Source organism: Typopeltis vanoorti, chromosome 17, assembly GCF_054136105.1.
Source record: "Typopeltis vanoorti isolate ZY-2024b chromosome 17, IOZ_Tvanoo_1.0, whole genome shotgun sequence".
NCBI lineage: Eukaryota > Metazoa > Arthropoda > Arachnida > Uropygi > Thelyphonidae > Typopeltis > Typopeltis vanoorti.
In genome coordinates, this window is record NC_143565.1 from 64723477 (window position 1) to 64747065 (window position 23589).

General features: G+C 35.2%; 1 protein-coding gene across 1 annotated transcript in view; it reads right to left on the reverse strand.

The window, feature by feature from the left end:
- LOC150097448 (PP2C-like domain-containing protein CG9801) overlaps positions 1 to 10027 on the reverse strand; it is a 124549-nt gene extending 114522 nt beyond the window's left edge. Inside the window, exon 1 of the mRNA XM_090407354.1 lies at positions 9833 to 10027. Within this exon, the coding sequence (XP_090263480.1) occupies positions 9833 to 9975 (143 nt within the window). The 5' untranslated portion in view covers positions 9976 to 10027. The remainder of the gene's footprint in view (positions 1 to 9832) is intronic.
- Between the last annotated feature and the right edge of the window lie 13562 nt (positions 10028 to 23589).

Below are 23589 nucleotides of genomic sequence, written 5' to 3' on the forward strand. Positions count from 1 at the left end.
AAATCTGGGAAGGTGTTATGGAAGCAGCACGAGATGAATGGCAATAATCATTTGTAAGAGAAGTAACAAAGAGCAAGTGAGGAAGGCAGTAGCGCACTCAGGGTTTAATCTTGGGGGGGGGTCTGAGTAGACTATTTGAGAATACACACTACGCATCGCATACGACCTATGACTGAGCATCTGCAACGATCGCTAATTCATAAGTAGTATAGAAATAGAAGATACGACACAACATAAATTTTTAAAAAATTAATTTTATTAATTAGGAAAAGATTTTTGGAAAATTTTCTAGTGTTTTTTTTTCCTTTTTCGTTGGGAGGTCAGGGGCCCCTTGCCTGGAGTAAGGAAAGAAAAATTGGAATATGAAAAGAGACTGGCCAAAGCAGTAAAGCAAAATCTCAGAGAATTCTATAGTTATGCTGCTAGTAGAAGAAATGGAAGACCGACTTTAGCTGCTGAAGATGGAACAAAAGTTCCACCTGCTGAATATGTTGCCGAAATGTTCAATGAGTATTTCATTAACATGCTTCAATGAGTATTTCATTAACATGCTTCATGTGGGGTGAGGGGGGGGGGGGGGAACTAAGAGTAATGTTGAATAGCAATATGGAGGACAGAAGACTGACAGTTTAAGATTGGGAACTGTTGAGAATATTAAGCAACCTTGATGTTAACGAAGCAGTGGGACTGAATAAGACATCACCGCACATATTACAGGAATGTGCACATTTTTGCACATTCTTACAGGTCACATTCCACCCGTTGATTTGGTTGTTTAGAAGCTTGGAAACAGGAACAGTGCCAAAAGAGGAGAAGTAAAAACAGTGCTACCACATAAGGAAGAATCCAAACCAGCTGTGTCAAACTACAGGCCAGTGCATATTATCAAGTATAGTGGTGAATGTGTTAGAGACAAAATACAAACCTGGACTGATGAGAATGGAACTCTCTCTCAGAGCAGCATGGGTTTCTTTAGTAGAGGTCAGGCTTTAGTAACTTGGTTACATTTTATAATAGGATGACTAGTGTATTGTTCAGAAGAGATGTTTATACAGTGATTTATCTGGATTTTTCTAAAGCAATTGATCAAGTACTGCACGATAAACTACTGATGAAATTGAGCAGGATGGAGATGGATAATCATTTGGTAGCTTAGTTACAGAGATGGCGACTAATAGGTGCCAGCAGGTGGATAGAGATACAGTGTCTTAAAAAAGGAAGGTGACAAGTGGGGTACCACAGGGTTCTGTTCTGGGTACATTTAACTTTTATCAATGATATAATATGCTTTACACTTTCATAAGTGGGTGGCTGATGAATAGTTATCAGAAAGTGATGTATGATGAGTGCAAATCTACCAGATTTAAGGTGACCTGTGGTGTACCCCAGGGATCAGTACTTGGACAATTGTTGTTCAATCTGTACATTAATAAAAATGGGGGGAATCTCACAGGAGATGTTCAACTGTTTGCCAATGCTGTAAAGATATGCAGGGCAACCAGAGATGTTTGATATATGCTACTTACAAAATGATTTGAATAACCTGAAGCAGTGGGCAAATGATAATAGCTACCAATTCAATGTTAACAAATGTAAAGTTATTCACTTTGGCATGATGAGATTTTCAATGGCATATTATATTTGCCGGCCTGGTTGGTTGAGTGGTTAGCATATGCGCTCTCTGGCCAAAAGGCTACGGATTCGAATCCTGCTGTGGGCATGGATGTTTGCGATTCTCTGAAAATACTAGTGGTGGTGGTGGTGGGTGGTAGATGATGATGGTAGTTGCGATTCATTGAGTTGATGGATTGAGTGGTGGAGACAGAGAGTTGTAGAGTAGGTGCCCTCCCTCGATGAGTGTTTGGACTCCCTGGAGGTATCATGTAATAACAATAATAATAATAATATTGGTGGGATTATGTAACAAGAAATTTATGAGTCTAGGGATCTTGAAGTTATGGTGGATAAGAAAGCAAAGGTCAAAGGTGACATTGCAAAAGTTGCAGTATAACTGTAACTCAAAGGATAACTGTGACATTGAAACAAACATTGACATTTAAGGATAAGATAATCATTTTGCCTCTTTACAAGGCATTCATATTAATACACCTGGACTACCGCATGGACCTGGTCTCCTGGTTTCAGAGGAGATAAACTGTGGAAAAGGTGCAAAGAAGAATAACATAGAAGATATCGGAATTCTGAATTGAAGATCATGTGGACTGCAGGCACTGGTTAAAAAAAAAAAAAAAAAAACAGGAGAAAGATGTATGATATGACAAAGTCTATAAACTTCTGAAAGGGCATTACAGGTTATCAATTGATGAAATTTTTCATTATATGGTGGGGAGAGGACAAAGGGGCATCCGTGAAAGTTAACTTTGTATTCAGTTAAGAGAGGGTGAGAGCTAGATTTTTTTCATAGAGCAGTGAGTGAGTGGAACAGTTTGCCTGTTGAAATTGTGAACGCATCATGTGTGAATGAGTTTACGAGAAGGTGTGACACCTGGTCTGGGTGATCTATGGCCTTCCTGATTTCTTAACCCCATGCAGGTCTCTGATAATAATAATAATAATCTAGTTCAGTTTGTTGATGGTGTCAAATTAGCAAGGGCAATATCAGGAAACTCTGATGTGTTGATGTTACAAGAGGATTTGAATAGATTGGTACTTTGGACTGATGAATGGGGATGTCGTTTCACTGTTTCTAAGTGTAAAGTTATATACTTTGGCCAGAAAAAAATGGAATGAGGTTTACCATACTTGATGAACCTTGCTTCAGGAGGTGGAGAAGGCAAGGGATCAGGGGATCTATGTGGATAAAGAACTGTCCTGCTACAATACAAAGAATGCTGATATGTATGGATAAAAGGAAATGATAATTCCATTGTTTAAGGCACTAATTAGGCCTCATTTAGATTTCTGTGCACAGATCTGATCACCTGGTTATATAGTGATAAGGAAACATTGGAGAGAGTGCAGAGGTGAGTAACTAAGACTCTCACAGGACTCTGGAACATTGAATATGAGGAGAGATTGAGGGAATGTGATCTTCAGAGCTTGGGAAACAGGAGGAGGGGTGATGACTGAGGTGTGTCTAAGTTGGTGAGAGGAGTTTATCAAATAGATACTGGTGAATTAGTGCATAGGATAATGGGTGATGTGAGAATGAGAGATCATTCCTGGAAAACCGTACAAAGTCATGTATAAATATATATATATATTTTTTTTTTTTTTTTTGCTTGGTGGGTGGTGAATGAGTGGAATGCATTGCCAGAGTGGGTGGTAAGTGCTCCAACATTAAATGCATTCAAGGCAAGGTATGATAGTTACTGTTGTCTGTGAGAGTTCAACCTCCCGAGATGATTCTTCAGAATCTATGGAGGCTTAGAAGTAATAGTAATAAGAATTACTTAAAACAAATTTAGAAATGCTCTCTTTGCATTTTACCTGTGACATCTTTTACCTTTATTATGATGGAAAATTTATACATAATTATATCGTAGACGTAAACATGCATATTATGAGAAACAGAGCAACTAAATATAAAGTCACACTGCTTTCTGAATTCAAGAATATATAAAGATATGTCACATGTAAACTTTTGTTTGCTTGTGTTTAGGAAAAATAAAGATAAGAACAAAGAATACAATTTTTCGTCAAGTACAACATATTTGTCAAACTAGTGGGGTAAACCTGTTATGTTAATGAATGCCAATATTATATTGCAAGAGTTCCATCACGAGCAGTTAAAGGCCCATAAAACCCATAACCAGTCAAGCTGGCCTAGTTGGCTGAGTAATTAGCATATCTTCTCTCCAACCAACAGGCTATGGATTTGAATCCTACCATAGGCATATGAATATTTGCAATTGTCTTTATGGGTGGAACAAATTTCATCACCCAGTGCAAGACCCACCACCACCTGCTTACTGAAAGTATCTTGATTTGAAAAAGTTTCATATTTAGGTTTCATGCTCTACAAACTAGGTTCATTCCTGATTTACACTCATGTGTAGACCTACACTTCACTTTCGAATGCACAGGCATTCGAAACCATTTCTGATGGAATAGATAGGTTAATCTTTATGCCTAAAGTGTCCTATGTCTGTATGTTGCATGTTCTTTTGTTTTGAGGGAAAAAAATTCGCGTTTTCAGGAGGGGAAACCCTCCAACTCCATATGACCAGCTAACTCACCATTTGATTGAAAATATCTCACAAAGGTCCTTCATATTTGGTAGATAGGATTCGAACCCATGTCTTTCCAACCAAAGGGATCATCTAAACCAACTGAGCTATGGAGGCTTTAAAGTGAGTGAGAGAGAGAGAGTGTGTGGGGAGAGAGGGATTAATAAAAATGGAAAAAAAATTCTTATCCCATCTGCAGTACAAATGTACTATTAGGTTCACAAACAACCTTTCATGGATAAGAATAACAAAAAAAAAAAATCTTAGCTTTTGCAATCATAATTTTTAACAGAATAAGATGGTTAAGTCTTATGTCTGTATATTTTTGTATGTGAATTGCATGTGTTTTCTTGACTAGTATGCTGGAAGCAAAATCCAAATTTTGGGGAGGAAAACCTGTGCTATCTCTGTATGAGGCTGCTAACACCCTCAGTTGAAAAGCTTTTAAATAGATTCTTTACATCCTACATGGGATTCAAACCAAACTCTTTCCAACTAAAAAATAGTAATACTAATAAATTCTCCATATCCATATGTTCACTGCACATTCACAGATGCTGTATGGTCACTCCGATGTGCAGTGATGTGCTGCCACACGAGGCCTCACCACACAGTCCTGTTGTATGCTTTTCTGGCAGCTTCAACTCTCTAAAGATCAGTCACCCAACACACCATCCATCCATCTCATTGATGGTCTACCCCTTCCTCTTTTCCCAGGAACTTTATCTTCTATTAATGTTCTGAGAAGTTGTCCTTCCATCCTTTCAATAAATTCTGGTGTTGCAAAAATCAGTGAATATAAATCTTAATCATATTTCTCACTTGAGCATATATTATTCGGGATGACACACTTTTTTTCTTTTTTTTTTAAATTTAAACGACCAGTTGATACAACTGAATATAATGGCAAAATACTACAGCCAGTGCTAGTTACAGGTAATTCCATTGCTAGCTTTCTATAAGTTTAAGTCAGTACAGATTTGTCTTGCGCAAAAGTTTTAGCCAAAACAGCTAATTAAAGCACAGTAATCATGCTAAAAACCACATCATTCAAAAATGTTTAAGATATCTTAAACATAAACCAGGAATCAGTAAAAATGTTATAATATATACATTAGGGAAAAATGATACTGATATCTGATCTAAAAGGATACTGGGACTAGCAAGCCCAACAGTTCATAGAAAACTTTCATAAGGTAAAAACTAAATGCCAGGTTTGTGTATAAATTATGCATTTATAGAAAATAAAGATAAGTACTTAGTAAAAAATAAATAAATTAATAAATAAATAAATAAACTAATATACATGCACACTTTCAATTTAAGAGATTAGATCTTAATTATATGGATGAATAATTAAAGCTTACTACCTCTACTGACATTTTAAAAATAAACATTTGTTTATTTCTGATTTGTGATGACTGAAATACAAGTAGTAGTAATGACAATATCATTTCATTTACTACTTACAGTGTGCAGCTTTCCACTGATTATTATTATTATTGTTAACGGGTATCTCCATGGAGTCCAAAGACTCATCACTGGAGGCCCAGAAACATCATTCACAATATACCTATCATACCTCCCACAATGTAACCAAAATTCACCATCGAAGAAAAAACAATTATATTTAACACAATGCCTATCACACCTCTCCTTAAACTGATTCACTGACAAAGAACTGACAACCATCTCAGGCAACCCACATCACACATTCACCACTCTTGTAGAAAAAAATCTAGATCTCACATTATTGCTAACCAAAACTTTACTTAACTTCCAATGATGACCTTTTGTTCTGTTACCACCTGCCATATACTGAAAATGTTCCCCTACCTCCATTCTATAAAACCCTTTTAGCAGCTTGAATGTTTCTATCATGTCACCTATCAGTCTATCATTGTACGGAACATTCCACAGGCACGCAACCATCTTCTTTACTTGCCTTGGAATCCTCTCAGCCACCTTCAGATCTCCAAGAAATCCATGTGACCAAATAATCTAAGCACAATAGTCCAGATGTGACATACCAGAATCTTATAAACAGGAATAATGACTTTTCTGTCTCTACTAGTAAGCATATTTTTGAGCATCTAAGTGATCTTCTGGACTGTTTGCAAATTTTTGCAATATGACCTCTGAACTTCAGTTCCCTATCAACCATAACTCCCAGATCCCTGACAGATCACTTTTTTTAAATTTAAAGTGAATAACTTTACATTTTGCCACATTAAAAGAAATTATCATTATCCCTTGACCACAATGATAGCCAATTCAAATCATTCTGCACATCATTTTTATGTACTATAGCTCTTCCCAACTTAGCATCATCAGCAAACAACTGAATATCACTCTGTGAATATCTCCAACATCATTAACATACAGATTAAACTATACTTTGACTCGACTCCACTCTGCCATATACTACTCAATGATGCCTTGTCTGATAACCACCCTCTTATCTATCTCATCAATCCAGCATCCATTCCCATTTGTTTTAGCTTACTTAACAACTTCACGTGGTATTCTATCAAATGCATTTGCAAAATTCAACTACATATAAATCCAACTCCAGAATTACTTTATTATAGAAACAAAATAAATTGCTAAGGCACTGATGCTCTGCACGTGGCATTTTGAAAAAGCATCATTCTTGCTACAAAGTTCAAGATAATTTTCAAAAAGTCACATCCAAGGTGATCTTTTCTAGAACACAAAAGCTGATGCATGTAATGTTATCATTATTATTATTTGATGCCTTCAGGGAGTCCATAGACTCATCGAGGGAAGGCACCAGCTCTACAGCTCTCTCCACCACTCAAATCCTGCAACTACACCAACACAATCTACCACTAGTTTTTCTACAGACAATCACAACAGCCATGCCCACGGCAGGATTTGAACCCGCAGCCTTTTGGCTGGAGAGCAAATATGCCGACCACTCAGTCGACCAGGCCAACATCATTATTATTACTACTTGACACCTCCAGGGAGTCCATACTCATCGAGGGAGGTCACTTGCTCTACAACTCTCTGTCTTCAACACTCATCGAACTACATCATCAACTGTCCACCATCACCACTAGTATTTTCACAGACAATCACAAACATCCATGCCCTTTTGGATTCTTACCAACTAGTTAATGGATGTGGAGTGGTGCTGATATTCAAGCAAATCTGAATTTATTTTCACAGAATAGTTTTAGTTACAAGCCCTTTGGCAGACTAAACTGATGATCATAGCCAGAAGATAATGCTTGTAACCTGTAGAAGAGAGTAAAACTGAAAATAGTAACCAGCAATCAGGATGAAATTGACAAATCAAAATGGACACTTATCCACCTGCCTCTTAGTCAGCAGAGCAAGACTCAAACACTAATTATCTTTAAAATTTCAAAAGAAACAGATTAAATCTCTAAAGTACATGTAAAATTATAATTAATAGTGTAAAAAGAAAAAGAAAGAAAGAAAGAAAGAAGAAAAAAAATCTTGTGGAATATCCATGCTTGAATTTTTATTATTTAAAATATGTTGTATACAGTATATATGAATTGGGAAAGCAACACTAATAAAATGAACATGAGTCCAAGAAAAAGCTGATTAATCAGAGATTATGAGGAAATCAATTACCAAATAAATGTTTTTGATTATATTTTGTGAAAAATTAAGTATCCGCTTGTGAACCACTAAGAATTATATTATGCAGTATTGAATTACACAGAACTATTGTAATGCAGTATTTCCCAATATACCGATTAAGGAGAAGGGGAAATAATATGGGATCGTAACATTGACATTCTCACGGTTCATCTTAGATAATTAAAAAGTAACCACTATTCCTATGTGTAAAAAAAAAATAAATAAACAAACAGAGAACAAATACATTACGAGCGCCAGAGACAAAATCTGGAAAAGTGCCAGAATCACCTAAAAGTTATTCACCTAGACAATTGTAATGTATTTCGATACAATTTCAAAGAATTATTTAATTCTTTTTCAAATAAATACTGTTAGCAGCTTATTTAAAATTATCCGTTATTGGTTGTAAAACAGTTTTAAATCTAAGAGATTAGTTGGTGGAGAATGTGAATATTATGCATTTTCTATGGCATCAAATTATATTTATAAAAAGTACATATTCTGGAGAGATGATATGCTAATAATAGGAAATACTTTCACGTTTCATTCGTATATTAATTTGTGGAATTTTGTAAAGTTTCTTTACCAGGTGCCACAAAAAGTCGAATTTTGAGATCTATATAGTTCAGTGTACCTCCTTTGATTCCTCTAAATATGTTTACAATAGCTTTTTGCTTTTTTTCCTAGTGTTTTTTTTTTTTTGTGTGTGTGTGTGTTTTATTGTGAAAAGTTTCGTTAGAGAGTGTTTTTATGTACTTTTGCTTGCAAAACTATAAAATATACGCCTCATAAAAATACGTCCACTGAAATGCTTGTATTTCCTACTACCATGTAGTTTTAATTTTTTCATTGTTTTCAACTTATATGAATTAAAAGTCCCTCAGAAATCGTGTAACTTATTGAAAGGAGAGTCTCTTTCTCCCTAATATATATACTTTAAATATGAAGTACGAAAGAAGACCGTGATATTCACGGTCTTCTTTCGTTGTAGGTGTCCTCCCGCGATGAGTCTTCGAACTCCTTGGAGGTGTCACGAATAATAATAATATTCTTCAACCAATCTTTCTTTGAAGGTGCCAAGCTGCTGAACATTCACCCATGGGGATTATAACTTCTCTCCAAGCCTCCCCAAATGAATAATGATTTTGAGGATTTCATTCTGGAGATATGATGGACAGTTTTCCGTGGGTTATCCTTCGATTTTTGTTACACGTATAAGTTTTTTAATTAATAAACTCTAAACAAATTTTCATATAAAGCTCTGCAAAAAAAAAAAAAAAAAATTTTGTAGTTTATATATATATATAAACTACAAAAAGTAGTTTCATGTTCCACACTTTTTTTTTTAATGGTTGCATTTAGTGCTTCCTTGTCAGCTTTTTTTTGAATGTTTGTTTACTAAATTAGCATACTTTAAAAGGTGACGAATTATAAATACTTCAGCATGCAGTCAAAAATATGCCTTTAGTAAACAATCAAAGCGGTTAAGAAACAAGTGTTACGAGCCAAATACTATCTATGGTTAGTCCTTTATCAAAAAATATCAGCACTGTGCCTCAGTATATATATATATATATATATATATATATATATATATATATATATATATATATATATAGTAAATTTTCAGGCTAAAGATTAAAGAAAATCAAATCCCATCTATAATTCTCACAAGATATTATACCAAATAACACTGTTTCAAAGTTAAATATATAAGCGGATCCTTTGGAAAATGCTGTAATGAAAACAGCTGAATAGTTAATTCCTTAATGGGTTCGATATGATATATATATATATATATATATATATATATATATATATATAAAACCTCCAGTCAATTAAATCAACCATAATACTTGGTAATCTTAGTTAAAGTGCTTCTGTTACATGTGCCCAATAGTATTGGGCACATGTTCTGCTGTTTGCACTGAAAATAGAACACCTGGTACGTTAATGTCACTGTTTGAATGAAGAACGGAATGAACAGCAAGGAAAAAGCTTACCCATTCAAGTACTTCTGGATGAAGGATTCTGGAGGACCTGATGTTGTGGGCGACGTGCATGCTGAAGTGCTTTCACACTTTGTATCTGGTCCAGAAGATAACTGTCTCAATAAACCAGCAACTTTCTCCCTCAAAGTTGGCATTGCTTGTTTTCTTCCAGCTTTACCTTCCTCTCGCACCAAAACAACTACTACCTTATATCCAAAGGCCACCCTCCAGAAACTACACCAGCACGCTAGCGTTGCAGCGCGCAAATAATCACGAAAACATCTCGCTGAAATACAATACACGAGCGCCACCAGGCGATCAAAGAGGTAGTTCACCTAGCAACGCCTAAACAGCATCAAAAAGGAGACGTCCTTGAGTAAGAGATGGCTTTTGGGTAAGTAGGTGATTCCATATTTTTTTTTCTTTTTGTTTTTCTGGTTTCCGCTAACAGGACTTTCCAATTAATATGATACTAACACAGATCACAAGTGTTTATTTTCAATAATCAAGAATGATGCTAATGAACCCAATGCCGAAATGTTAACTCAGTTACATCATGATGAACTGTGAAACTTGTCTTGCTTTTTCAGTTGTTGCTTTTAATAATTTTAAATTTCTTCTGTGGAAGGGTTGTAAGAGAAAAGAAATAAAAAAGGTACTAAACATTATTCATTGTTAATTATCGCGAATAAGATTTTTGAAATTAAAGTGATTATCGGACAGCTGAAAAGCTTGTTAAAAATGGAATTTGTTTCAATGAAGGTTCACCCCCCCCTCTTATTTAACGTCATTTTTAAATTAGTGTTTTCCCTCAAATTTCTTTTATCTTTTATATAATGAAACAAATATGAAAATGTGGTTATTTTTATAACATAAAAATAACCACGTGGTTATTTTTAAAGATGATACAACTAGTAAGCGAAATCAGAAATCAGGTAAAGAGATAAATATTTATCTTTTTACCTGAAGCAGTAATGAAACTGGCTACGAAAATAAGCCTCTTTGTAGCTTTTGTAGCTTTCATTTATTATTTCTGTTTATATATATATAAACAGAAATAATAAATGAAAGCATCTTGGCCAGAAGAATACACACAACTGATAATCACATTATGGCTAATTACCCTATAAGAGCATCAGTTAGATTTTAAGGAAGTTACTTGGCCCTCATAACCACTGAGCTTAACACAAGGTAAAATGGGAGTTTACATAACTGTTTCTTGGGTGCTGAAGAGATGTGGAGGAGAGATTCAAGTTCTCTTCCAAGGAAAGAAATCTCCAGAAAATGCTTAATATATCAAGTTTGTTCACTTTATGCTTTAATCTGCACACTTACTCTTAACTAAACAACTGTTTTTCATGTTTACGAAAAAACCTCGTAAGATAGCAGAAACTTTCTTGGGATGTTACGGTGCTGATATATCGACTAGTGAGTCTTGGAATTGTATATAAGAGACACTCCTAAAGTGAGGACTTAACATAAGGATTACTGAGATCAGCTCGATTAGAGTAAAAGTTAACTGAGACACATGTTAGAATTTGTGTATGTGGAGATGACTTGTCAGTGTGTTTTCTGGAGGGTCATTTCAGTTGGTAGAGCACAGTGTGTTAAGATTTACTTTTCTGCAAGAGAGGACCTGTATAGCTGAGTGGAAGTAGCGTTTGCTCCCATAGTGCTAGGCACCCCAAAGAAAGGTCTAAGTCAATTCTATCTGCCGACTAGAAGAACTTTTCTAAGCCTTTCTTCGGCCGGGTCCAGAGTTAGTCAATATCTGGCACATGGAAACGAGTTTTTTTTTTTTTTTTTTTGCCTCCCAGAAACTCGTGTTTTTCACCCCTCTAAACTCAAGAAAATTTACTGTATAACCTACACCATTTCAGACAATAGCATTGTGTTAGTCACAACGAAATGGCACTTCTCTGCTGTCTGTTTACTGGATGCTGCTTAAAATTAGTGATAGTTAGGCCAGCTTTCTCTGATTGGCTATCGGTGGAGATTGAACTACTCACTCACTCTCTAAAAGCTACGGCTAAAATGGCCTCGCCCACTCCCTGTAAAGAAAATAAAAGTGTAAATGGAGAGGAGTAATTTATTATCTTTTTGTTTTGCAATTATGTGCTATATGGGTTAAGCCATTAAAAGATCTGTGTAATTATTTACACTGTGCAATAAAAATTTAGAACTGGATCTTTTAAAATTTATTTTTAGAACTCTATTCGTTGTTATTCTCATATTCTCACTCTCCTATATCTCAATCTCTTAAATATGAGAATATTCTTACTAAATTTAGGTACCAACCATATATACACTGAAATATTAAAAAGTATATTAAGAAATAAAAAAACTTAAGAGGAAGACATTCTAAGTGAATAAATTACGGAAGTCATTTATGTTGGAAATAAATATTTATTATGAGTAAAACAAGATTTTTCGGCTATTTTCACGACAGTTCTTACTGAGAACAGTTAGAGATAAAATACATAGACTAACAACAAAAAATTATATAACCTAATATCATATTCATTGCAAGAGCAGAATCCGATCTGCAATTATTACGAATCAAGAAACCAGCATTCAAATGATCATCAATTAATAAATAATTTAAAACATTCATGAGTACTGAGTAAGAAAACTTCCCAAAATTCGGAAAAGTTGAATTGTTTCTATTCAGGGAAGAATGATGGATTCACAGCTTTCTTTACATAATCTTTCTAATAAAAACTGGCTCCTATATAAAACCTTAGTCTTATTCCAATGAATCCCATTGGAATGAGACTAATGTTGACTGTTTACTCTGGTAGATATAACGTGAACAGCGAAGAACTGACTTGTCAGAATCATGATGTTTTTCTATGCGTATTGAACAGACTAACCTCTCTACCCATAATAAGAGGGCGCATGAGCAAAGAATTCTGTAAATTCTGAATAAGAGAGAAGGAAAATTGTCCTTAGGAGAGTAATAATTAATTTAATTGTGAGACGGACATAAGAACATTTCAAGGTTAATCTGGTGAAAAGTCAAAAACCTTTCATATAAGAAATGTAGAGTCTATAAGCTCCATATGAAGAAAGAATAGAATGACGGTTAAAATTACCAATTAGTGAAAATGCTGAGGCTGTAGTCATTGGAGATGAAAGAGCTCCAATGAAAGAATTAAATTTTAAGAAAATTTTGCTCTTAATAAACATTTATTCCCAACGCAAGTGAATTCCCTAATTTTTTACTTAGAATATATTAAGTTTCTTTACAAGGATGCTTCTACATAGATTTGTATTGAGATAGAGGAATCATAGTGCTGGTAAAGTATTTTGGCACCATTGAGTTGTATTTCCTGCATTAAACTTGTGATTATATAAAGGTGTCTGGTTTTCTTTTATACCATTTCCATTAAAATTACACACATTTTATATAATTAGCATTAACAAACATAATGTAAAGCAGCCTAATAGCCAACCTGTTATTTTTTCTTCCTTTCCACCTTTTTTACCTTGCGGTGTCGAGGATTTTCTATTCACTTAACCGCTAACGTATTACGAGGATAAGGTGGTTAGCCCTATGCCTCCCAGTGTGTATGTCTGTAGATGCGTATGTTCATGGGCAGGTTTACCTGTTTCTGGGGGACGAAAAAACCCGAATTAGGGTGATAAAAACTCTACTTCCGTATGAGTCCGGCTTACTCACTTTTAGTCGAAAGAGACCAGATAAAGATTCCTCACGTCAGCCAGCCTGTTTCAGTGAATGTTTAACATAACTTATGAAGAGCAACTTCCGTTCGCTGAAACAAGCGAGATTGTCAAAAACAACAACAACAACAAAAAAGATCTTTAACACCTTTTATTTTCCAAACGGATTAAAGGCAAAGCCGTTTAGTCCTAACTTTCTGAAGATGGAAGGCAGCCAAACTTCACCCTTAGCCATTACTAAGGGTGGAGTTTGGCTGTTTCAGCATTCAGGCTATGGATGATTTCCATAGCCTGAATGCTGAAACCATATCCTTATCCCTCACTTTTTATATTACTGACTGAAACAAACAATAAGTCCTACTGTCGATTTTCTTTCCTGTAGTCGGGAGAAAAAAAAAAAAAAAGAAATTTTGTTGACCTGAAAATACATAGGTATCAAATGAAACTTGAAGATTCTCCTGATAGCTTAAGAAATGCCTAAAATGTATAGGATGAGAACAATGTTCTGTTGCGATGCGCCTGGGTGTAGAATTGTGCATCTAATATCCGATAAATATGATGTGGATTATACCCATTAGATACCATTGATACTTTAAATCTGAGAAGCTCTTTCTGTAAAGATGAAGGAAAATAATAAACGCTGTTCTTCTCTTTGATGCTTGATCTTTAAATTTGAAATAATTCAGCACTGAGAGTTCTGAGGAATGAGAACTAATGAGTGTGATGACATCAGCAAAGCTATGAGTACGATTTTAGATCAGTGAGAGGTCATTTCTTGCACTGGAGACAGAAACAGTAAGTGGCCAAGCAGATCCTATGATCAAAGGCAATCATAGGATCTTAGTTTCGTCGAATAGACTTCTTTGTCCTATATAATCAAATTCTGTAATGTCAGAAGTGATATAAGTTTCTCCGCTCCTTTCCAGACACGTATATGCTATACGGGACAAAAAAAAAAATTTTTTTTTTCTTACTACGACAAAAATCGAATCCAGATCTTTCCAACCAAAGGGTGTCGTTGCTACAGACTGCGCTATTGAACACTTTAAACATGTTTCTAAGTCAGAATAATGGTGCACTAATTGTCATATTTAAAAACAATGTACAAAAATATAGAAGCATAGAATGGAATGCTGAAAAGTACATGCAGATCCAGAATAAACTGGTGAATACACAAAGTTGAAATAAACTGGCTGTTTTAGGAAGAAACATATCTGATATGTATATTCTGTCGTTCCACATGGCTACATGTAAAGTGATTCCACATAAAATTTAAAGACGTATTCTACAATTCAAAACTGAAGAAGGCTCAGAATAAGTTTCAGAATCATTCTGGAAACCTTATATTTCCAAGATAAGATACAACACTTCTTACTGGCATCGAAACCTGAAATGCAAATAGAAGACAAAACGTCAAGACAATAAGCACAAATCTCTTGGTAACTGTCAAAAGAAACACTGTAGGAAGAAAGTACCTCACAACAATGTTCAAAAATGACCCTCCTTGCCAGCTACTGAACATCAGTTAGAAAGTTCCTGACTGATGTGCGATGGATACATACTTGTTCAACATTCTTCAAGATTATTAATATTCACCACTGGGATAGGGAACACCAATTATCTCAAATGGTCCTCACAAATAAAATTCCACAGGATTTAGATTATTATTTTTTTTATTAACTTGTTAAAATATACATTAGACGATAGGTAACAAGGACTATTTACATATTATAAGTATATAAGTATATATATTATATTACAGAGAAAGAAACATTTTCCTTTCGGGTATACAATAGAGAATGCAATAAATGAATTCAAAATTTACAGTTCAGTTATCTTTCAGATGAAGCGTATTGTCGTCGTCAATCCAGAAGAGGGTACCAGTTGGATTCCACTCCTCTATGAATTTCGCGACAGTTCTTGTTTCTTTGAAGTATTCAAGTTCCAATAAAAGCCTGCTTTTTAGTTTCCGACGGAGGATATACATGAGGGTTTGTGCAGTTTCAGTGCTGGTTATTTCTTGTCTGTTTTAGGTAGAAGCTGTAGATGACGGCCATAGCGCGGATGAAGAGGAAATTGCATGTTCTGTGTCTGTTTTCTTCTGTGTGGACTAAATTCCAGTAGTCTTCTTGGCTGTGTGCGTAGTTACAGGTGCTAGAGGCAGTATGTGATTATCCCTTTGTTTGTGGGATAGGTTAGATGCGTGTTCCAAGGTACCTGAAACGTCACAGAATAGACACAGATCCGTTTCTCTTAGCTGAAATTTGTAGAGCTTAGAAGGAGTTGGCAAGATGTTATGCCATAGTCTCCACCGTATGTCGGAATCTGGTTTGGCACACTTCGATTTATCTACAAGGCTGCATATGGCACTCAGTTTTCAGTTGAGAGGGTTAAGGATGAATATAAGCAGGGCGAGGTTGGAGACACTGACATGAGGAAGTGGTATATTTTCTTGTAGTTGGAGGGAAGAATTGGAAGTGAGGCTTCAGATTGTACAAGATGAAATATCGGCCCCGAGCAGTTTCTAGAAGGAATACGGATTTCCTGAGGTGTAGCGATATCTAGATAGGCTTTTATAATGGAAGCTTGCAGCTGTTGATATTGCTTTCCAGTTTTTGGGTTCTTCATTGATAGGCCTGTGAATTTTCTACTTTAGGGTCTAGGTTAGGAGGTCCCCTATGACTATTATTCCTGCCTAGTTCCATGTAGGGAAAAGAAAGGGCTGGCCAGTTGTGAGACTTGTTATGTTTCTGTTCGAAAACAGTGGTTCTGTAAGTACAGCTGACTCTGTTGATCCTGTAAGTGTGTGATGAAGTTCTGTGTTTTTCCAGCGCTGTAGAGCATCTTTATAAAAATGAGGTAGTTTAGAAGGAGATGGTGCAGGACTGGCCATTCGGAGGATTGTGGAAAGTGTAAGTCCTCTGGTGGATGATTTCGTGATGTAATCGAAGGTGGTCACATAAGTATGATTGCATTGAAATGTCTTTAGGAGGAGGATTATCCTGAAGGATCTAATCCTGTTTTCAAGGGAAATCAGGCCTTGACCTCCCTTGCTGAGTGACTTGCAGAGTTGAGGGTATGTTGTCCAGTGAGTTTTGTTCCAGAGGAAACGTTTGATTTCCTTTTGAATGTGGTAGAGAAATTCTTCATGAGGTGCGAGTACTTTGAGGGTATGCCATAAGACACTCCCAGCCATCTGGTTAACTATTAGTACTCTTCCTCTAAGTGAAGACATGGAACGAACGCCGTTTCATTTACCTATCGCCTAGCTAGTGCGCGAATTCCATACTAGTAGAGATGTAGCGCGTTTTCCTCAGTTTCCAGCATCCTCACAGTTCTTCGTCCCTTTTGCATTTCCTGCAAAAACTTACGCTCACAAAAGTGGTGATGAAGATGGCGTAAAAGGATTTAGATTAGGTACTGAGGGGAATATATAATTAGTCCACTGTGTAGCACTGGGGAAGGTTTTGATGGACTCACATGCGACTTGCGATAACTAAATACCGTCTCGAATGAACATCACCTCGTCTGTGAAAAGCAAACAAGAGAGAACTCGTTGGCCCCCTGAAAAACAATCGATGACGCTGATCATTTGGTAAAAGTGCTTGAATCATCTATAAATGACACAGATATAGTTCCTTTCGCTGTAATCCTCAGTATGCTAGTGCGGATTCCATACTAGTAGAGATGTAGCGCGTTTTCCTCAGTTTCCAGCATCCTTACAGTTCTTCGTCCCTTTTGCATTTCCTGCAAAAACTTACGCTCACAAAAGTGGTGATGAAGATGGCGTAAAGTTCAAGAGCATAAAATTCTAAGACCATTTAAATCTTCGTGATAAATCTGTCATGCTTCAACTGTATTTCCCTTGACACGTCCATAATAATAAAAAAGATACATATCAGCCATAGTAGGGTGAATTCACCTTCCATTTCGAGCACTGAAACAAATAGTAACTGCCACTTGCTCAGGACGAACCTATCATCAGATTGAACAACTCCAGGCACGTTTTGTGATTCAGGTTGTCTATAGTCATCGAGTAGCGTCTATCTTCATCGTTCAACAATAGTCGTATTCAGAATATGAGGGGCTTCCGGATCCATGTCAGCGGGACCTTTTCATTGGTTCTGAATCGCAGAATGTCTTTAAAGTTTATGACAGTGATGTGGAATTAGCCTGTGTTGCTATATTACGTAAAGTGCTATACGTCCTATAATCTACCATACATTGATTCAGCGTTTCCCAAACTTTTTCTACGAAGGAACACTTCACAAATCCTGAAATGCTCACGAAACACCTTGGTTATTTTGTAATGTAATGTATTTATTAATTAATAATTAATTGTTAATTAGCTGATTTTTATTACTAATTAATACTTGATCATTAATTAATAATTAATTAAACATAGACATCCTTAAATTAATTTGTGCTGATTTTCATTGATATATCCCATTTGATCACCAAAAATTTATAATATTATTATAAGTTGTTACGAGTGAATGCAGATTTTTTTCTCCTGTGTGATGGTAGTTTTCCTCTCCTTTTGTACATCCTGGAGATCACTTTGTAGGCTAGTGGTGGATGACTCCTTCAATAAGAGAAGACTTCAAAACACCTTCAATAAGAGATTTCTTAATACCAAAATTAAACAAAGTCCCTTGTCTCTTAATCATATTAAAATTTAAATCTGCAGGCCTATTACTTTTAAAAAATTACGGCACTACGGTTTCGAAACTTTCACCCTACAATACGAACTTGCGAAGAAAGTATGCAGTATTACTAGATTTGAGAACCGGATACAGACTACCTTGATCTTCAATTTTAGTGGAAAATTTTCTTTATACTTCCTTGCTGATTGGTCACTAACATTTGCAACATAGATGTTATTTCTTTCAGTTTTGAGAACAGAGGATACTCCGCCCATTGCTGTAATCAGCTTGCAGGCAATTTTTATGGCCGGTCATAAACAGCGGTATTCCCTTTCCCAAATGTTGAAAGGTTTCGATGTGTGAAAATTAACGATAATTCATGAATACTTCCACGTCTAACTTGCTGCACAGATGTTATTAGGCGTTCTGGGTCTGAGCTTTGCGACATATTCACGAATATTATTCTCCTCAGAATATTTCCACTATAAAATATTTATTCATGAAAAATGCTTAGAAAACTAAAATGACAAATTTCAGGAGAACTTCTCGCGGAACACTTACTCACCGGAAGACAGTTTGGGAAATCCTGAATTAATCAATGGAATTTGGAATAAAATGTGTGGAGAAAAGTTATCATAGAATACCATATTAGTCCTATGACACTGATAAAAGCCTGAATCTCTAAAATCAAAAAAAAAAAAATTAAGCATCATTATCTGTTAGTGAGAATAGGAGGGAATCTCCGGCCAAAAAATGCAAGGGAGTCCCAGAAGCTATAGACATAACGCTCAGAAAGGTAATAAAATTGCCGCAGTTCGATTTGAAAAAATGAACCAGGAGTTCAAAGTGTCTACAGGAGTTCGGGTTAGCAGTAGTAGAGTACCACATGAGCTGCTCAGTCTCCGTTTCTATGGAAGAGTTAGGTGGTTTCTTGGAAATATGGACGAAGCAACTAAGGCTGTGAGGCCAATATATTATGCTTATTTATTGCTTATATTAGCCGCCTGGATTACCTGTAGTTGGGGAAAAAAGTCCGGGTTTCTGGGAGGAAATCCTTTCGTTTCCATATAAGACTGGTTTCACCTTCGAAAGAAAGCCAGATACCTATAATCCAAACATTATTGTAAAATGTATTGTAACTAGTTTGTAGTGCATTGGAGTGACGAATCATATTATACTCTTTCCCGATAGGGTGAGCCGGTATGGGGGGTATGGGGTGTAGTAGATGCCTGAAGATTGCCTTATTCCAAGTACAACATTCAACCTAAAGTTTAGCAGTAGACATGCAATGGCTGGACCGTTGTTTGCTGAATCTAAAAGGACGAACGAACACTGACGCATTATACTTCTGCATAATGCAAAATTCCCCATAGTTTGGCATGTTTAACGAATGGACCCAATGTATCTTTCAAGACGGCAACAGCCGTGCCACACCATTCGTATTACTACAAATGGTGTGTAAAAAACTTGGCTGGTCTATCGAGGAACTCCTGTTAGCAGTTCTCTCATATATTTTCTATATTATGCCATAATATTATAGCAGTTTAAAAAAAATACAAAGAACAATGAGATTTCGAAATTAATAATGGAATAATCGTAAAAATTACGAATTTCCTGAAATATTATTTTGGAAGTGTATCTCACTCATTAATGTAAATTATGCAGTGCATTTATGAAAGGACGCATATCTTTGTGTTATAATTATTTTCATCCAAAAAGGCTGCCATGCTAAATCTTCATTTAATCTACTTTGAATTCAATGATTTCCGTTTCTTTCCAGATGGTACAAATTATTGACACAGCTTCGAAATCCCAACTGTTTTCAAGTCAAATAGTCAATAATAATTAGTGAACAGTCACCTAGGCAAAATACTATCGTACTGCTGTTATATACCTACAATTGAATTCCGTGTATAAAATACCAGAATAATAATAATATATTTGAATATTTTATATGTGTATTATATCATCAGATGAAATTCCGCCCCCCCCCCCCAAAAAGAAATCTTTATGAGAAACATACATAATTATTCATTCCTCCTCATTAAAACCAATTTTTTCCCTTTCAGAAGTGCAGTCACTTACGGAAACTCAGTGCTTGTTTACTATTTAAAAACAGCAGTTACGAAATTATAACTCATACCTAAACTTGTTAACACATTTTTACGTAACGAGGTTCATTCAAAGTAAACTGCAGCTTGCTCCACCCAGTTCAAAAGAAGGTTACGCTATTGTTTGAATCAGTGGGTCAGTTGTGTCATTAGCGCTGATAATTCAGAATACAAGTCGCAATATGTGATTGTTCCGCGAAAATAAGTTAAAAAATCGCCCTTTGCAAAATGTACACATCCTTACTACTTTTCCAATCTGGGTTCGATGGAACGCGGGATTCTTGGTAGTTGCGATCTGCATTCGCACAATCTGCTTAAAGCCAGAAGATACACTTAGATTTCGTTGTAACATACTCCTGGATGGGGAAGATATTTTTCATATACTAAATAGATGGTGTTGCATATATCTCACATGACGAATTAGGGAAGTAGGAAAAAGCTGCTCATAGTGTCCGATTAGCATGGGATATTAAGTTGCAAATGAACTTTGAAGAACTCTCCAGCGGTTTTAGTATTTAGCTCCTCTGCAGCGAATATATTGTCATGCATTGCACTGCATATTTTGGAGACTGTTCCTGAAAAGGAAATTAGTGAAGAACGCTTAAAAAAATCGATTCTGATTTAGAAGTAAACTAACGTTTGTTTCAATTAAAGGTGAAGTTTTTGGGTGTGCTAGCGTTACTGAAATCATATGAGTTGCTTCCCTTCTGTCATAAGTCGTCTAGTTATTGCACTGCTTGAAATAAGTTATATATAATGAAATACTTATTACATAATAATACCATCTCCAAAGTTCTTACAAATTTGTGTTATAAAGTTAGTACCCAGAAAAAGAAGGTCAGCTCCTTCGTTTTCTGGAAACTTCAAATAGCATTTTCGCTCCGGACTAAAAAATTGTAATTTCCAATCACTGCTTCTAGTCAGGATAAAATTAGAACTTGTCATATTCATCAGCGACGCTTGTCAGCAAGAAAAGGATTAGATTTCATTAATTTCCATCTGTGGCGAAGATTAGGATATTTATTTTAATAAAGTATTAATAAATTGTGGTCAAATAATTTAGCATAAGAATTGCCGAAATGATAATTCAAGCTGGAAATCAAATATTTCATTTTTAGAAATAAAAGTGGAATAAAATATTTCGGAACAATCCGAAATATTGTGTTTCATCACAGGTCCCATTAAAATGATGTAATATGATTTAGGGACTGTTCTAAAGAAAACGGGAGTTGCGTCATTCAGGGAACTGTACGAAACAGCAAGCTGAACCTTGAATATAGCATAGATAAATAAATAGATAAACGCTTTATCGCAGGCAGCTTGGCGAGTAAAAAAAATTAAAAAATTTATTTATAAATGAATGTTTTATCTAGTTAGCTCAACGGATATTTAATCACTAATATGATTTTCATTTTTTAAGCAAAAAGTAACTTTTTTCATAGTATGAAAAAATCTTGGATATATAAAAATTATCTAACATCTTACAGTTAAAACTAAAAATGAAATGTATTCTCAGAAATCTTAGGTGAATCGTGATTTTATGCATGCTGACTACTGAGCTATGAATGAATAGGTCATGAAGCTTCAGTTTAAAGACTACAGTTATCTGAAGAATAAATGTCTTTCGTTGGTGGTATTTTAAAAATCCAGTGTACAAGATCTTAGGTGAAATAGGAGCCCAAAATTCTACATGCTATCTAGAATAAAAGCTATGGATCTTTGGACCTATTTACTAATCAATGATATATCATTTTGTCTTTTGTACAGAAGAGAAAACAACAGAATGTTTTCCATATAACAACCTCAAAAATAAAAGTAATTCAAAATATAAATGTGAATAAAAATTCAATGGAAGTAAAGTAAATATTGTTTTGCAGTTTTTTTTTTTTTGGTATTTTTTTCACCCTTCAGAAACACTTCTTATTTTGATATGAGTTCATCTGTCAAATTGTTTGGTAAATTTTAGCGACACAGAACCAAGGGATAACTGCAATACATGAATGTTCAGGAAATGAAATATGGTCAACCATAAACATTGAGTGGAATTTCACTGGGCTAGAACAGAATAATAAAATCTTCTTATGATGTGCTAAGAAGCTCGATAGACAAACAGGCAGTGGATGAAATAGGCAAATAGACTAAGATTAATGTAAATATTAAGGCAGCCTTTGATAAATTTAGGAAGATAAAGCAAGAAGTTTTTTTTTTTTTCCCTAAGAGTAAGCATACATTGAGACTGGACGGAAGAAGGTGGAAAACTGGTCAGCATCTTTTTGCAACCAATCCCTCTGTTATATAAAAGCAATCACTACAATGCGAGCAAATATCCTCGGTGTGAAGTAGTTATTGTGGAATCCGAAGAGATATGTGGCATGTATTTGTTCAAGAAAGAGAAACAAAAGAAAATCTTCCCAAACATCCTTTAACAAGAAATGGTAGAAGCAATCAGATATCTCACTGAAGCAGTATGTAGATTGATATATCAATCATGTAGACATATCTATACACGGAATACACATTAGTTAAAAGGGAAAAATATTTTATTCCGACCAAGATAGGGGTAAAAAGAAGTAAAGCCAAGCTAAAGAATTATAAAGAATTTTGCAGATATGTTTCAAACGCGTTCGCAAATTAACACACCTCATCAGCTTTCCATATCTGTCCGTATGAAACAACTTGATAACGAACTATTTTTATTGAAATTTAATATTTGACTTTGAGAAAAAAGTGTCGAAAAATTTAAATTTTGTACAAATCAAACAATTACTACTTTCACATATGAGGACCAATATAAATTTTTTCACTGTAGTGCTATTACTGTAAATATCCTGACTTGTTCTTTAATAAGTTAGGACAGTGAAGAACTACGTCGTACAGTAAATTAAAAAGATAATGAATTGTATAGTACTAGAAAAAGAAAATGATTTATAGTTAAGTGACTTCAAAAGGTGTTATGATTATACTGGTGTCCAAAAGTTAAGGATGAACTACATTTTTACCTGTATATGGAAAAAAAAAAAAATGACTACAGCCAAATGTGGACATATTTTTGTCAGTATACTAATAAAATTTTTTCTTAAATCATTGTAATTTTCATTATTACATAATTGAACCTACTGAAGAGACAAATGCTAAAGAGATGCAATAATTTTTGTCTTTAGTCCCTTCCGCTGAGCGATAATTTCGAATACCTCAGTTTCAAACTCTGACATTATTCATATAAGAAGAATTTTCCATAGAATTAACCAAGTATATTCGTGCGCTTAACAAATATAATACGTGTCCTGGGTTCGCCATTCCCTATTTCTAAAAATGCTACTGAGAAACT